Source organism: Harpia harpyja, chromosome 6, assembly GCF_026419915.1.
Source record: "Harpia harpyja isolate bHarHar1 chromosome 6, bHarHar1 primary haplotype, whole genome shotgun sequence".
In the NCBI taxonomy this organism is placed as follows: Eukaryota; Metazoa; Chordata; class Aves; order Accipitriformes; family Accipitridae; genus Harpia; species Harpia harpyja.
In genome coordinates this window covers 66,176,618-66,193,884 of record NC_068945.1, presented here as the reverse complement: position 1 = coordinate 66,193,884, position 17,267 = coordinate 66,176,618, and the positions used below count along the sequence as shown (strand labels likewise).

The window sequence follows — 17,267 nt, the reverse complement described above, 5'->3', positions numbered from 1 at the left end:
TAAAGAGACAAGATAGGTAGATAGATTGCAACAATTATTAAAATGGAAATGAACATTTACTCAATAATAAACTTGAACCTTGATACAAAGTGAACAGTGTGAAGCTTTTGTCGGTTTGGCTTCAGGCGCTTACATCACAGTTCAATTTGGCCCAATTTGCATTTAAATTCTGTACATCTAATAACGATATATATTTACTAGCTAGCAAAGATTTACTGCTGTATCTTACAATTCCGAAGGAGGAAATAAAAAATATGTATAAAAAAGGAACTGGCAAGCACTGTTTTCACCTAGCACTGACAGTACAAGAGAATTTTATGCTCTCATCTCAACAGATTTAAGACCTTATCAAAATAGGATTTGCAGAATCACTCACTGGAAGTGGATGTATTTATACTTCCACTATATCAAACCTCACTACTTCAGAACAGACATCAAGGATATGCATATGAATTTAAACACACTTAAAGGGAAATGTTAACCTTTCAGGGCAGTATTTTTAATTCCTCAACTGTCTGCTTATTAATGGGAATATACATTTCAAGTCTTTGTTTACAGCATGTGCAGTGGCCACAAGTGTTAATAAGTGCACTCTTTATCTAATTGTTCATTATTTTATAGCCTTGTTGCTCCAGTTCTCCCTTACTTGCAGAAGCTCTGATCGGCTTGAAGCGCAGGGAGGGAAACGACTCACCTTGTTTCTTCCTTTTTGGTTTAAATGATGCCAAACAGAGAAATACTCAATACAATATGATTTTGCCCCAAGCTGCAGCCAGCCTGTTGTTTCAACTAACAAGAAGTCTCAGCTTTGGAAAATGCTGCTGAATGCTCCCTGGACAGAGGGAGTTGAAGCTGAAAACAGACCCTCGCTTTCTACTATGATGGCAGTGAAGCATAGGAAAGAAGAAGAAAGTGGCATTTGGGGCAATTTTGCCCAAAATCAGTGAAAAAAAGCAGCAACTTCTTTGGGCAGCGTCAACAAAGTTCGAGGGATAAAGACAACTCCAATGGTTTCAATAACCAGCAAGCAATATCGTGCACATTTAATTAGTGGCAGCTCACTTATGCTGGCAAGTATATGGACACTAAATCGCACGGTTAAAAGAGCATAAAGCATTTTGTTTAAGTGATAGGGTTGCAGGTAATTGAACAAAGTGTACTGTGTCAATTTGTATTTAGGTTAACAAGGAGTGAGCAATTAAAATGACTGCCAATTTGTCTTTAAATAGAAAGTAACGTAAAACAAGACGATCTCTTCCTCCATAAACAGTCGAGGCAAGACCATCAATGGCTCTGTGTCAAGCAGCCTGTGCCAATTTGCACTAGCAAGGAGGCTTATTTTGGATTCAGATATACATCTGAGGGAAAAAATAAGTTATGACCCCTTTGCCTCAGTTAAAAGGGCTCACAAGACATACAAAGTCCCTGGAAGTTGCCATTTGGAGAAGACAGCCAGGATGCTATTTCCTAAAGATCCTCCTGCACACTCTTGTACATTAAGTGGGTGCTAGGATGTGGATGGCTTCAGAGAAGAGACCTCTCCATCCAAAATACTGTAGGCATTTGGATCCATGGCATCTCCTTTATACGAGATGCTCTGCTTCTTGAAAGACTGACCTCAAACTACTGTGCAAGGTGAAACTCAACCTGGCAGGTCCCAGAGGTGGATCAACACGGAAAAATCACAGCCCAGACACAAAGGCAAATAAAGCTGAAGGTGCATATACAGCATCCAAGTCAAGAGCACTGTCACAACTTGCAGAACTGATGTACAGCTGAACATCTGCATTTGATAGCAGTTGAACATGCAGCATGATTTGGGGAGGAGCTGCGTGTCCTCGGCATCTCTTTGGAGGAGATTCATAACAGCTTTGATATACGGTCTAAGGCTGTTCCTGTTATCGATCAAGGAGTCACCTTAACTGGCTTCAGATGTTCAAAAGTTAGACAACCAGGTTTGTTCATTGCTTTCAACCCCGAGTGGAAAAAATAGGCTTATGAAGCTGTCATTTCATCTGACCTATGTTAGACATGTCTTAAGCATCCCCTTTTCTCCACTGATCATAAAGAGAAAGCAATAGCTCATACTGAACTGTCTTTTTGATGCCTACACTACGACAGGTGAATCTAATCCCTGATGTGTAAAAAGTAAACATACTGCCCACAGACTCCCTCTCTTTCCTAAGAAGGTCCACACTAGGTCTTTCACACAACAAAGGTCTTTCTAGTCCAAATCCTATTTACTACAGAAGTCACTTGGAAGGATGTAAGCAGGCAAGGATGTGTCCCTGGCACACTCTCCTGGCCTGAGGTCCTTAGGAAATTGCATTCTTTGACAGTTTATGGTTTAGTAGCTTCATCCCTGAGTTTCTTTAGAGACCTCTGCTGCCAGCATCTCATCCTGACAACTCACTACTGCTTGCCTACCTGCTAGATCCAAGATTTCTTCTGCAGACTCTTTAATTTGAAACAGATCCCCTAAGACCAGCCACTTGGCTTTTTCCTTCTTCTTCCTCTGGGTTAACATCTCATACACTTTATTCATCCATTGTGCTTTATGAACATGCTGATGTTAGGTGGACATCAAATGGCCGATATAGTCCACTATGTCAGAAGTGGAACAACCAGCATTCCTGCCTCCAGAAACTCATCAGATTCCCATTTCTGACTGGCTATTCCCTGGAGTGCAGAGCCTGATAACTGGGTAGACCAGAAGAGGAGATCAGAGAAAGATCATCGGGGGCAGTGTTCAGGAGAGGACTTGTGAGAAAATGGAAGTGTTCAGACCCAAAGGGTATTTTCTCAGCAAACTCCTATGAGACCCAATTTTAGGAGGTGTAAAGTAATGACCACCTATTTAAGTCAATGGAAGTCAGGAAGAAGATCCGGGCATTGAATTAATAACAACATTCACTAAAAAGTGAATGACCAGAGAAATGCCAAGGAGAGGAAACAGATCTCAGATGAAGACAGATGAGAACAAGAGAAAGAAATTTTAAAAGCAGTTAAATCAAGGAGAAGGGAGAAGAAACATAAACAACTTCAGCAAAAAGAAGAGTCCAATAACAAGTTTAGAGACAAGACAACTGAAAAAATGAAAAGAAAAAGAAAGCCGGGGGGAGGGGGTGGGAATCCATAGAGAAGGAAGCACAGGTGGATAAAAGGAGGAAAGAGTAGAAAGAGAATGGAATAAACAAAGAGGAAGCACAAATCTCATTTGGGCCACTTCTGTATTGATTCACCAAACCTATACAGGCCAAGAGGGTGCAAAGATGGTCAATGAAGAAACGTTTCTCCGTAACACAAATACTCTGTAAAAGAAGAGAGCGAGTGATAGTCATGCTCTCCAGTGTTCGCATCTAATTTAGAAGTGATGGGGAACATTGATTCCTACCCATCAGTGCAGAAAAACACACGCCTCCAAAGATCATTTGAGACCCCAAGTTAGACCCAAGACCCAGACAGACTTGTGAACACGACAATTGCACGTATCAGGGTAACCTCTCTGAATCAGGTGCAATGGACAGAAGCCACATTAGAAATACCTACCCAAAGGAGGGCTATCTTTCTGCTATCATTTGACACTCATTGCAAAACTTCACCCACAGCACAAGGAAAATGAGGTAGGGACCTGGACAAGTTTTTCACCTACACAGGAAAAGGTGGAATAGGTCTGCTGGGTCAAAACCTGTGCATTAACCAAGAAAGCACCTCATCTCTCAAGACAGGTGCGAACAGCTAGCAAATGGGAGCCATGATCCGCAGGACTTGGCAAACAGCTTTGTGGTCCCAAGCATAAGCCACAACTTTATGAAAAATACAGATGCTGCACACTTTCTGCTCCAAAGAAGACCATGCATGCAACAGTCTAAGCTGTCATGTTTAACTAGATCCCTAACTTCAAGAGAAGTCAAGTCAATCAACTTGACTCAACCAACTCAGCCAACTTAAGACAAACGCAGAGCTAAACGCCCTGAGTAGAGAGAAACCCAACTGCCCAGAAACTTCCACAAAGTCTTGACCGAAATTATTGGGTGGTAGAGAAAATTCACCCTCCCAGTCATGCCCCACTGTAATGGGGTAGAGCCTAGATGGAAGCGTATCTCCAAAGCCAGCCCCAGAACCTGCCAGTGAATGCCTATGCAGGTGTTTCTCCAGCAGGCTTCAAGCAGCCCTGAGCCCCTACTGTGTGCTGTGGTCCCTAGCCCATGTCCTGCTTGCTAAATGTTAGTGATGCTTAGTGTTCCCCTACACTCAGTCTTGCAATCATTCCTTCCCTGCCATATTGATCCTGCTCCTTTTGCCAAACCCCATCCCACTGTTTGGAATCTGATTCCAGCTGACCCCTACGCTCTGCTCTTGCCCAGCCTCCTGGCCCAGCCTGCTTGTGCCTGACGCCTCTGCCTAGCTCCCGTCCCTTGAACTTCTCCTACCCCTGGATTTGTGACTTCCAGTTTCTGACCCCAGACTGGCTCAACTGCAATCCCTACCTCTCTCTATCCAAGCTGGTTTGAACACTAAACTCAACTCTAGCGAGCTGCTTCTCCAAGTTGCAATCTCCTGATGTTCAATCTGGTCTGACATACTCACAAAGACTTCACTCCCTTGGAGAAAATGCAGCATAAAATCTGTGGTCTTTTAAACCTGAAAGACCCCCTCTACCCTTACTCAAAGGAGTATTTTCTTAGCTTCTAGCAAGAGACACCCCATAACCCCTCGATGGGCAGGTTGACATGGACAGGCAGACAAACCCAGCACTCTCACTGCACTTTCTGACTGGTTACACACAAGGCAGGTCTCACTCCGCAGATGTACAGCAATGTTACAGCTGAATATGAAAGCCCTGTGTTAGAGGGACCATAAGGGTCCCAAAACACTTCCTCCAGCCCTGGGAAATTTCATGGAGGTCTACTGCTACCCAAGAGAAACGTGCGTGGCCATGGAAAGACAAACAGGCAAGGGGTCCTTGGTTGAGGGGAAAGCAAATGGAGACTAGTATATGCTGAGAGGTATCACCTAGGACTTGATTTGAACAGCCGAAGACTGGTTCCCATTGAGGCCTCCACCAGGATGCACATGGTATGGCCAGGAAGAGCTGGCCACTGAAACGCCAATGAAAAGGGCTGGGCAAGCAGGCACATCCGTGGACTATTCCCATCAGCTCTGCTTCTTGGCGGAGAACTGCACGAAACTGCTTTTATTAGACACCACTTCCTTCCAGGAGTGAAGCTAAACTGAATTTATTAAATAAATTTAATACAGTTTACCTGACCCACTCTGAACCCAAATTAGATGGCTCTCACATACCATCTGTGTTACATCTAGAAACTCCTGTCAAAGCAATGTGAATGCTGGAAAAGAAATGGATTGCACGAGTATCTCAAAACATCAGTAAATGCCAAAGGGAGACAGTATTTTTAGGAGGCTCTTTACCTGCAGGTGGGTCCATTCTGTATTTATTCTCTTGACACCAACCGACTGGTCGAAGTCTGCAATCCAAGTAAAACAACCACTGGTCATAGGATTCAGTCTCCTCCAATCCCACATAGCGAAGGCGTAATCTTCCTCCAACATTTTCAACCACACTAACTATCCAGTACTGAAAGGGATTCTGGGAATCCTGCAGCTCTATTAAGGAATCAACTGTAATGAGGTCTACAGGGTTTTTTCCTCGCAGAGGCTGTTTGAATAGAAGCAAAACTCCTTATTTTAAACTTTATTTGAAGACTTCTCAAGGCAACAGATGACAGCAGAAGATTATTTTTGTTTTTCACACCATCATCCAAGCGATCAGCAAACAGTCTGTTCTTCTTCTATTTTACCCAATGTCTTCCAAGTGCAAATTCAGAAGTAAAACAGAAAACAACAGTTGTGCTAATTTCTCAACCGACATCATCAACAACAACAAAAAAGAATAATAAAAGGTGGAACAGCTCATAAGTCACATCCACTTAGGATGCTCCTGAACAGCTCAAAGCCCAGTTATAATGGAGGATTTCAAACCAAATTCTCATTGACTGCAGCTGGTAAGAACCAATCACAGGACTGGACACTGGCATTTGCCTAAAAGGCGACTACTTTGGGCATGACCCTGAAATTGCCCTCTGTGCACTGATCTTTCCCACCAAAGGCTTCATCTCATTCCTACTGTCATGTAGAGCAAATTATTCCCCACAGCCATGGATGCGAGAGTCGATGGTGGTTACTCCAAAGCCCAAAGCCAATGGCAGGTTCCCACCAGCTTAAGCAGTCTTGGGATCAAAGCCCAAGGCACACAGGATTTGTCAGGTCAAGCCACCATGCCCAAAAAATCCCAGTGACTGAGGTTATTTGCTTACACATAGTATTTTCTGTGATCCCAGTTTTGCAACCATTAAACATGTGCTTAACTTTACACCTGCAAAGCTGCCAACCGCAGGCATTAAAAAACCATGAGATGCTTTGCAGAATGACACCTTTGGGGCTCAGTGTTTTTGTTTCGTGATTGTGAGCATCTCTTTGTTGTCGAGCTTTTCTCCACTAACATAACAGTTAGATTTCTTCTTTTTTATTAAATGCAAGTTCCAATTCTTACGCAATTTCTCAATTCCAGGGCTTTAAGAGCAGCACTAAAAAACACCCCAAGAGTTGGGAGCATTGGTCCCCGAAGGAGATGCTAAGCACAGGCATAATGTATTAAAAACAAGGACTTTTCTGTTTTCCTGTGTGTTTGTCCCACTTCTACTTAATTAAACAATATAAACTTTTCACAGTATTTTTAAAATATTAATTCTGTAAATCAGAGTTAGCCCAGGGTGGTTCTTTGTAGGGGTAGCTAGAAAAAAGAGAGAAGAAAGCCTTATTTTTGAAAAAAGTTCCCTTTTCTATTGAATTTTGAAAAGATCCAAAATTTTGAAATGCAACCAATTTTCACTACATCTCTCTCAATCCAAAAATGCAGGCAACAGAATGAGAATTTGGTAAAAAATGTAATTAAAATTAACTAAGATCTTATCACATGCACAGTTTTAACCAGCTCTATGATTAATAGATATTTCTCAGAACAATATATTTGCCATTATAAGTCACTCCTCTATAGTGTAAGCTACAAGCACCTGTATAATCTCTTCAAACATTATTTCATAGCAAAACGCAGTGTCAGAATTTAATAATATAGTAGAAATCTAGTTTAATGGGTTTTTTCCTCTCATACAACTGCTTCATTGCAACAAAACGTTCCTTAATATGAAACGATGGTGTCATGATTTAACTTATTATAATAAATCCCTGGCTGTATAAAAGCGAATATTGCTTCTCTGATTTGTGTGCTAAATTTTAAGCCAATGGGTTGTCACCTACTCCTGAGAACTGAATGGCTAAGATTAATAATTGGCTTGCATGAAATATTAACATTTACCATAATGCAAGAACTCTTTATATGCATAGCTAGCATGTTAAAAAAAAAAAAAAAGTATCACTACATATTGATTTAACAGTACAACAACAATCTGCAGCACTCACGAACAGCAAATCTGTCGACAGGGGGTTACATACATTGCACGACACAGACAGCACTAAGCACATATACTGCATAAAACACCAGAAAAGGGTCAGAAATTGTTTCAAGCCAATGCACTGCTTTCTCTCTCTGCATTTCTGCCTGGGGCTGCCTCTTTTCTCTGCCTGCGGACAGGGAACGGAGAGGTTCGCGATGGCATTGGCGTACACCAGAGATGGGTGTTGGACACCACCGGCTTTTTGCACGTGCCACCTGCGAGTGGTCCAGGGACGGGGACGCAGCAGACCTGAGGACGCGCGTTATTTTGGGTGTGCAAGGGCTGTTTGGCTAACAGATTGGGGGAAAAAAAAAAAAATCCCTGATGGTACGCTATTAATTCTCTCTGCCAGGCAGCTCGTACCGCACAGGCATGTGGAATAAAGGATGCGGCTGTGGCAGGTGGGAGTGACCAGGGACAAAACGATCAAAAATGGTGCCTGTGGATGCACACTTGCTTCCAAAACGCCAACACGAGTGCTAACACAAAGGTAAACCGTCTTTACGCCCTCACTCTCAGCCTAAATACAGAGGGGCAGAGAGCATTATCTCCTGCAGGATGGGCTGTTTCCTCTCCAAATGCCCACATGAGTCCCGATGAAGAAGGTGCCCTGCTCCCATGGTTTCAAGGTGAATCTGCGGGATTTTTGTCCAAGATCTCAAGGCATGGTGAGGCTCCCCCAGGTGCGAGTCACCCTGTGAATATGCTGCACAGACTGGGCTCTTGGCCATATGGGTGCATCTAAAAAACCAGCCCCTTCTTCTCTCCTGACTACGGGCAACCGAGGCCACCTCACCCAACTTCCCTACTAAATCTGACTGCTGTGTTTAGGTGGAGGGAATGTCCCGGGGGGGGTTATTTCCATATACACATAAACAGATAGTGCTTCCCATCAACCTGCTAAACCCCCTCTCCAACTTGCATCCTGGCTTGAAAGCTCAGGTCACCAGTTTGCTGAATCTAATGGGGCACTGAAGGGCTGTGTCCTCCTTCCTACGCACTCCCTCCATGCTCTCCTTCACCACCCAGCCTTTTCTTTTTTTTTTTTTTTTTGAGTATCCAACTTTCTAAGCACCATCCTCCAGCTTAAAGGCAAAACAAACTACCCATCGCTGGGTCAGAAGCAGAGCCAGCAGAGTCAAGGCAACGTTGCCACCGACTTTTGGCCAGCGCTGGATCAGACTCGGTTGCCAGCACACAGACGCTGCAAGCACACAACCCTACACATCGGGAGCGCAAACACTGCTGCAGCATGCACACCGCGACACCGTATCAGATAGAAACTGCAATCTAATACATACGCCTTCCAGTAAATTTGCAGGTGCAGTCCGGGCGCCGGTCAAATCGTGTATGAGAAACTCTGTCCAGTCCATGTATTTCTCTTTGATTGCTGGGGAGGGTGAGGAAAGAAAAGAAATGCTTAGCACAGCAGACTGCAATGGACTTGCCACATGTATTTTAGAGACATCTCAGGGTTTACCAGCTCTAAAGTCTGCAATCAAGACCAGGAGAAAAGCTGGTTTCTTGCCCAGTTCCTTGGGCAACCCATGCACATGGTTACATCCCAGCATGAGGGAAGGTGTTGCTCCGCTGTAGTCACTGATCACGACTTACAACAGCATGGCTTATCATCAACATCACTCCCATTCAAAACTGGCCACTGTTTGTGTAACCGCTGGTTTCCTGCTCACCACGTAGGCTGAGATATGATTTATAAAGTCTCTTTGTATGTTCACTAATGACCTCTGAGAAAAAAAGCTGTGCAAACTTTCAGTTCCTCGACAGGACAACAGAAACTCCAGGTGCTTTCCCCTTGCAAAGCAGAAAAATCAACCCTGAGAACATCGTACATCAGCTGCCAAGTCAACACACTTGCAAGAAGAAAGACTTAAAGAATCTATCAGGAACTTCTATTTCATTTCAGAAAAAAATCTGAATAATTTCTGAGCTAAACACTGTAAGCCTATGTTACTTTAGGATCTGTATCCACAGAGTTGTGTAAGATTTGAACTGAAACATATAAATGTTGCCTCTGGGATTCAAATTCTGGTTCAATCCCTGTTGAAATCAGTAAAAGTTGGGCACAAAAAGGCAATTCAGCAAATCTCAGCTTCAGAGATACAGATGCCTCTTCAAATGCATTGTGCATTTGCAATTGGAAACCCAGAAACCAGACTTTAATTCCACCTGCCTGCAAATGGGAATTAAATTACATCAGAAACATTTTTCTCTCCCAAAAATTCTTACTTATGTGTGAGATAACCAACAGTGATACAGTTATGCCGCTAACATAGCAACACCCATAGAAGGGAAAAATTGCAAGCATTTGAAAATTAGAACGTTTCCTCTGAACAAAAAAAATGGATACGTGGCTTAAGGACCATTACCCCACAGGGGAGCCCAGGAAGGTCTGTAATTAACCAGCATAGGTCCAGAATAATTAAATGACAGCAGCCCTCATGGTTTGCTCAAAGGAAGCGGAGTCCTTTGCTCCACACTTTAAGGAAATACCATGTTAGTCAACCAAGAGCAATCCGGTCTGAAACACTTTGTGCTTCCACACACATCAGGGTGGGATTTCTAAATGTTTTAAAAGCTCGGTGACTGTGACTTCTCAGTCCTTCCCAGAGATGGGCGTCAGCAGCCGCACTGCCCCGACAATGCAGAACCTGAGGTTTTGGACCTCTGAGAAGGTGCAATCTCAGTGGTTAAAGCAGGAGGACTACAGACTGGAAATGCAAACAGCGTTGTGGGCACAAATATTGCCACTGTTACCTCCAGACAAGGAGACCAAACCTGAGCTTTCTCAAAACGCATCCTCAAGCCATCCGCTGCCAAACATGGAATTAAAAGAAATGCAAAGAGGGAGCGTTGTGTTTGCCCAGGGACAGTTATACAACATTGCCACAAAACCTGGCACAACATGCTCGTGGTTGGGCTTCCATCCAGCACGGGTGCTTGGCAAACTTGGACTCTGGCCCATGCTCAATTTATATCCTAAATATCTTATGCAACACATACAGTTGGCCACGGACAAAGCCAGAAGCCATGCCCAGCAGACCTTACATCAGACCTCATTTCTGAGTTGTGCTCCTTTTCCCCAAAAGCCAGCTCTCCCAACGTCACTTGACCTATACATTCAGTTTATAGATCTAAATTACTTTGAAAGTGCATTTAAATGTATTTAAAATTAGCAAACCTTAAAGTGCTGGACTTGAGCCTCTATAAAATAATACTTGAACTTGCCTGGAACTGTTCTAAGTCTTTTGCAGCACTGATTTTGCATGATTTCCAGGAGATTTATGACCTTTACATTATTTAAGATGAAGGAATAGCCTGAGAAGAAATGGTTTATACAGGGTACTTTCTCTCTCAACATTCCTGTTGCGTACACCTCATCAGTTCCTGTCCACCTACGTTAGGATAAAGAAAACAAGCTTAATTTTGGCATCAGTGAGAAGATAGTAATTGCTGTAATGAATGAGAGTGGAGTCCCTCTGGTTCAGACTTCTGCCTCTTGCTGCGAACAGCACTGGGTGCATCCGAGAAAGGTGCAAGTTGAACTTCATTTTGGCTTATACCCACAAAGTTGTCAGACAAATTTTGAATGCCAGAGCTTCATTACTAAGGAATGACAAATGTGATAAAAAGAACACGGTTCGAACTTTCAAAGCTGGCAGGAGGCAGAGGGACGAATAGGATTTTCAAAGTTGACAACAGATTTCAGGGGCCTCCGTTTCCAGATGCCCAATTCAAGATGTCTTAACGGTGCCCGATTCACAGATCTTGCTGTCTGTCAGTCAGTCCCCCTTCTAATGCCTCTCAAACAAACAAAAAAAAAAAACCCAAAATCCCTTGTCCTTTTTAAAAGACTCGCACCTCACAACTTTTTGACACCTAAATAAGATGGTGGCCCCTCTCCACATTCAAATCTGGATTACAGGCTTCCAAAGTCCAAAAGTGCCAAGGTGACCTTTGTTTTCAGAATAAACACACTCAGCTGAAAAAACGAGCTACTCCCATTTTCTGAAGTGGTTTCAGAGCCATCCTCCCCAAACATATCTAGTATCTGGTGTTTTGGTTTATTTTATGCTTCTTTTGTGATGTAGATAAAGGGACTCTGGAAACCTCTGGGAGAGAACAGATTGCACTGGAAGTTTTAGGAACAGGGATTTGCACTTTCTTCTGTGCCTGCAGACCACAACTGGGCTTCTCAGTACTACAGTTCAAGTTATTACAACGCAAATATTAATTTTTAGTAGTAATGAAGTGAATCTGAATCATCACGATACCTGCAAAAGCCTTCCGAGGACCAAGCAAAATGTTAAACAAGAATATTCAAACAAAGGCAAATCCGCTGGGTAAATGAGAATAGCTGGCAGTGTAATGCATGGGTGCCCAACCTGAGCATCCATCTCAGAAACTGCTGGTGCTTCTCTGGTGTATCAGAGCCAGCACCTGTGAATTGAAGCACTGATTTTCAATTGGTAATTTGCATTTTCACTCGTTAGCTACAGAAAAAGACCCAACTGAACCTCTCCTACTGCAGACAGGCTGGAAGAACTCTGCTTTTAGAGCCCATCTGCAGCTGGCTGACCAACCAGTGGGATGGGAAGGTGGACAGGACAAAGGATCCTGTTTCACAGGGACCTAAGCTCCACTAGTATTGCTACTTTCAAAAGAATTTTTCCTTCCTTAAATAACTTCAGTGAGTCAGGAGTGGTCCATGGGGCTCAGATATCCATATTTTCTCTACCTTTCAATGTATCCATCTTCCCAGAAGACCTCTGTGAACCTCCTCCACCCAGAACCTGTCAAGCTGAACGCACCTCCAGAATCTCAGCTAACATCTGTGGTACCACAGAAGGCAGGGGAAACACACACTCGAGAAATAAAGCAAAAGAAATCTCATCAATCCTTTCAAAGAGAACCATGTCATGCAGGGAAGTAGGTCCTTCTACAAAAGAGAAAAGCCACGGGGGACAAAATGTGTCCTTCAAACCTTCAGATGCAAATACTCTGACGAGCCCCCTCCAACCACAAAGTGTGACAGGCACAAGCAGTAATTAACAAGCGCATGATTAATGTCACCCTAATTCATGTCACCCTAGCCCTTACTGAGCTACATAGACTCAAAAGGTGGTAAGAAATCTTCATAGAAAGAAAGTCCCTGGTACTTCTGTCTGTGTGGCAGAGGAGGAAACGTCCCTCGTTCTTCGTAATCCAGGGAGCTGGCAAAACTGGCAGGAAGACTTTTACCAGTGCATAAAATCCTCTCCAAACAGGGGTAAGTACTGAAGTCTATCTGTCCCTTTGCACACCCACCCTTCCCTCACCAGGCACAGCTGGCCTGTGAAGACGGGAAGGGGACTGTCACCCATACCACAATGGAGCTCCAAATAGGCCCAATGACAAGAAAACATTTGAGATATTCTAGTTACTTTGAGGCTACTTTGCAAATTATATCCTAAGCAGTGATTGCTTGCTTGACCAAGACAACAATAACATAATCACACGATTGGTCCTGTAGAGCATGAGGCTTCGATGCTCTACAAGGACAGAGCTTGACCAAGAATCCCAATGTTGCTGTGAGCAACACACCCATTTTAGAACCAGTCTCATAGTCCTGCACAGGGTCTGCTGTGCACAAAAGTGACCAATATGAGATTGTGCAATAGTCTGAGACCCCGGGAGCCAACGGCCATCATATTTATCATAGTGAGAGGAAATGATTCAAGAGAAGCAGAGACATGGTAGCAGAAAAAAAGACTCAGTTTAGCGATCCCACTGATGCAAAGGCCAGAGCGTGAGCTGAACTGAATGATTAAACACTAGATAATCCAGAAAGGAGACAGGTATTAGCAACACCCTCACCATGGAAAAAGCATCGGTCAGAGCTTGCACCAGATTAGACACAGTACAGCCCAAACACCAGGCACGCATCGCACGAAGCGATGCTCCTAAAACACCAATGCTCTCGTAACTGCTTTTCTTTCCAGGTTTAGCAGGCAACACCACAGCCCTGTTTGGAGCTGCAGCTTGTGTACGCAGATGTGCCTGTTTCCTTTGGATCGGGTGCAGTTCATCTTGGAGCCGGCATGGGTGGCTGTTTTCACACCTCTGCAGCTCCAAGGCCAAAGGCTTTAAAGCATCTTCCTGCCATAAAAATGCCACTGAACCACCTGCCTTAGAGTAAAGCAGCCCAAAACAGAGGCCAGATCTGCACGTTGCTGGGCCAAGGTGTACCCATAGCAGAGCCAATAGCTCTGCTCCAGGTTGCACTCATGCAGGACTAACTGCACAGAGAGGAAAATCTATCTGGATCTAGATCACTACAGAAAGACCTGAGAAAGATCCCATGTTTCTCTCCCCAGTTCCTGAGGAGCAGTTGTAGCGGTGCACCAATTCCCAGACTCGGCACTGGGCTGGGCTGGTTGAAGCTGAGCCCAGGCTTTGCTTCCTCCTAACAGACCTCCGCGAAATTATCCACACCTGCAAAATTAAAAACCAAGTATCCCTGCTCCGCTGCAGTCTTTGCAGCACACTACCTTTGTGTCTCCCGCAGGAAAATGTAAAGCCCTCCTGCCTCCTTCAATGAAAAATGTTCATTTCGGAGAGCAGCTTCTAGTTTGGCAGATATTATAGCAGATTCTTAAATTAGAAAGAAAAAGGATCCTTCCACATTAAGACTCTATTTCCACAGAAGTCACGGTACAGGTTATAAAACTGAGCTCCCCTTCCACAGGGCTGAACTCCATCAAAAAATGGATCACGCTCAATATCCCTCAAATAATAATAATTCTTCCCACTTCTTTCTCTACTTGATTCACCCTGCCCCCAACCTCTCTGACTCCCATTCCTCTCTCCCCTTTCAACTCCCTACCATTTTCTCACTTTTACTCATTTGTCTCATTTTTCCCAAGCAAACAACTCTGGGTTGGGGCCGGACCTGACTGCTCCAAACCCAGGCACCGTGGCAGCAGCTGAGGACCAGGGGCTGCTGCAACCTGGTCCGTGGTTGAAGAGCAAAGTACCATTAGCATCGCTCACCATGCACCAGGTTTCCACCATCAGCTGCTCAAAAACAGCCCTTTCCCCTTGCACTGCGCATCCTGACCATGAAAGCCATGCAAACAGCGGTCAGAAAAGGCCAAAGAACTGCATGCCCTGCATCGCCACGTCCCCTGTAATCCCACTAACCGCGCGCCGGAGACTGGGACAGCAGCTTTATTCCCGGCGCACAACCAGCTGCCCTTGCACTCCTGTAGATCTCTGTGCCCTGCCTCAGCCACAGCATATAATGGGTTCAGATTTATCTGCCTCTCTAGAGAAATACGGGATTAAAAGAACATTTACAGTCCCATGAAAGCACTGAGTCACAGGTGCTCCTTTCAATGAATATGAGATACTATTATTGCATTACCAACTCTTGGGATTTTAACCAGTTGTGCTGGTTTTGGCTGGGATAGAGTTAATTTTCTTCATACTAACTGGTATGGGGGGGTGTTTTGGGTTTGTGCTGGAAACAGTGTTGATAACCCAGGGATGTTTTCATTACTGCTGAGCAGGGCTTACCCAGAGCCAAGGGCTTTTCTGCTTCTCACCCCACCAGCGAGGAGGCTGGGGGGGCACAAGGAGTTGGGAGGGGACACAGCCGGGACAGCTGACCCAAACTGACCCGAGGGATATTCCAGACCATGGGACATCATGCTCAGCATATAAAGCTGGGGGAAGAAGAAGGAGGAAGGGAGGACATTCGGAGCGATGGCTTTTGTTTTCCCAAGTCACCATTACGCGTGATGGAGCCCTGCTGTCCTGGAGATGGCTGAACACCTGCCTGCCCATGGGAAGTGGGGAATGAATTCCTTGGTTTGCTTTGCTTGCACGTGTGGCTTTTACTTTCCCTATTAAACTGTCTTTACCTCAACCCACGAGTTTTCTCACTTTTACTCTTCCGATTCTCTCCCCCATCCCAACATGGGGGGAGTGATCGAGCGGCTGCGTGGGTTGAGTTGCCAACTGGGGTTAAACCACAACACTAGTCTCCTAGTAGTTGCTGTTTTTCTTAAAGCCATTTCTCCCAGGGTCATGGGTTTATATGGAAATCCTCGTTTTCTTTTTGTTTTTGCAACAGTACACTGCAAAGCACAGAAGAAACTGAAATCTGAAAGACTGAGAAGACAATGGAAAGAACATGCACTTTTTTTTTTTTTTGGCCTTTTATGGTTTTGGTTTTTTTTCCCCCCAAACCACTCCCTCAACTGACAAGAGCAAGACTCAGGAATTTGAACTGCCACATTCAGTAAAAGAAAAGAATTGTAGCACAAAGACATTACGGTACTACAGCACCTAAATAAGCTACTCCTCAGGAACGCCTTTACATACCCCATGGATAACCTCGCCCTTCCCAGATACAAGCATAAACAGAGGTAGAGTACGCCAGGACTTCCAGCCACCAGACTCCACCGAGCAAGTAGTGTGCCATTACTTCAAACTAAGGCATGATAATACAAATTAATACATAATGCATGATTGAATACCTACGCCCATCTATCCACCTACCATCTGAGCATGTTGAGTACAAGCTTGCAGGCTTGAGGACAACCTAACGCTAGCTCATCTGAGGGGATCTGAGCTGCTGCCACCAGTAACGGGGCCCAGGACAAGTATAACATCAAATTATGTTTGTTTTTGTCCTTTAAAAAAAAAAAAATCATCAGAAAGAATGTTTTTCATGTTGGGGCTTTTTTTTTAATAACCCCGGATCACCAGCAACCTGTCGACACCTTGACTGGAGAATCCCCACTGGACCCCATCAACCTCTAAACAACAGCGTTTCAATTTTCTCTTATGTGAAGTGAGGAACAGCATCTTAAACAGCTTTATAAAATGGTTTAAAATCTTTGGGATAAATCTGCTAAGTGACAACACTCTCATTGCGGCAACTACTCTTATTATTAAAAATAGAACTCCTTCCTAGGATTGGAATGAACAAAAACGGTTAACAAAGAGGAATTATAGCTGGGCAGGACTTGGGCAATTCTTGTCACTCCATTATGAAATAAAATAAAATATCAGGTCCTCATAAAACCCCCAATTTTTTAAACAAGTAATTCAAGATGTTCAAAAGTTTGTATATGGATATTATACATATATATTTAAGATATGCAGGTTTTGGAAAGGTAAATACCATATTGCGCAAATATAGAAACCTTGTAATATTGATATTTTAAAGCTGTCACACATTTGATGCAATATTTATATGTTATAAAAGTCTTAACATTTAAATGTTATAACTATGTTAGAAAGGTCTAAATGATAGAGTCAATATGAGATGTCTTTATATCGAAATAACATAGAACGCTAAAACAATTTGTTTAGACTTCACCCATCAAAACAATTTGTCAAAACTGACATGTTCTCACAAAATATTTCCATTTTGATAAAACAGCATTTTGACAGAAAACGGTGGGATCCAAACATTTTCATTCGGCTTGCTGAACTATATACGTCCTTGTGAACCAGACTGGATGTGAAAATAGGACGGGGGTGTGAGTGCTATCCCTGCTCCTGTGCTGTGGCTCAGGCTGTGCCTACGCTGCTTTTGAACCCTCCCCAAGTCCTTCAGGGCAGGGAACATCCTCCGCTGCATACCCTACAAAGCCAGATCCCCCACGGGGCATTTCCAAAATCAAATAAATAAAAAAATAAATTTTTAAAAAAAAGGTATTT

General features: G+C 43.8%; 1 protein-coding gene across 2 annotated transcripts in view; it reads right to left on the bottom strand.

Moving 5' to 3' along the window:
• Window positions 1-17,267, bottom strand: part of SFMBT2 (Scm like with four mbt domains 2) — a 122,866-nt gene that overhangs the window by 61,636 nt on the left and 43,963 nt on the right. Inside the window, exons 5-6 of one of the 2 annotated variants that reach the window (XM_052790412.1) lie at window positions 8,837-8,925; window positions 5,434-5,680 (exon numbers count right to left, since the gene is read on the bottom strand). In XM_052790412.1, the coding sequence (XP_052646372.1) occupies window positions 5,434-5,680; window positions 8,837-8,925 (336 nt within the window). Of the gene's footprint in view, window positions 1-5,433; window positions 5,681-8,836; window positions 8,926-17,267 lie in introns of those variants that run through there. The other variant, XM_052790413.1, reaches the window with a different exon arrangement.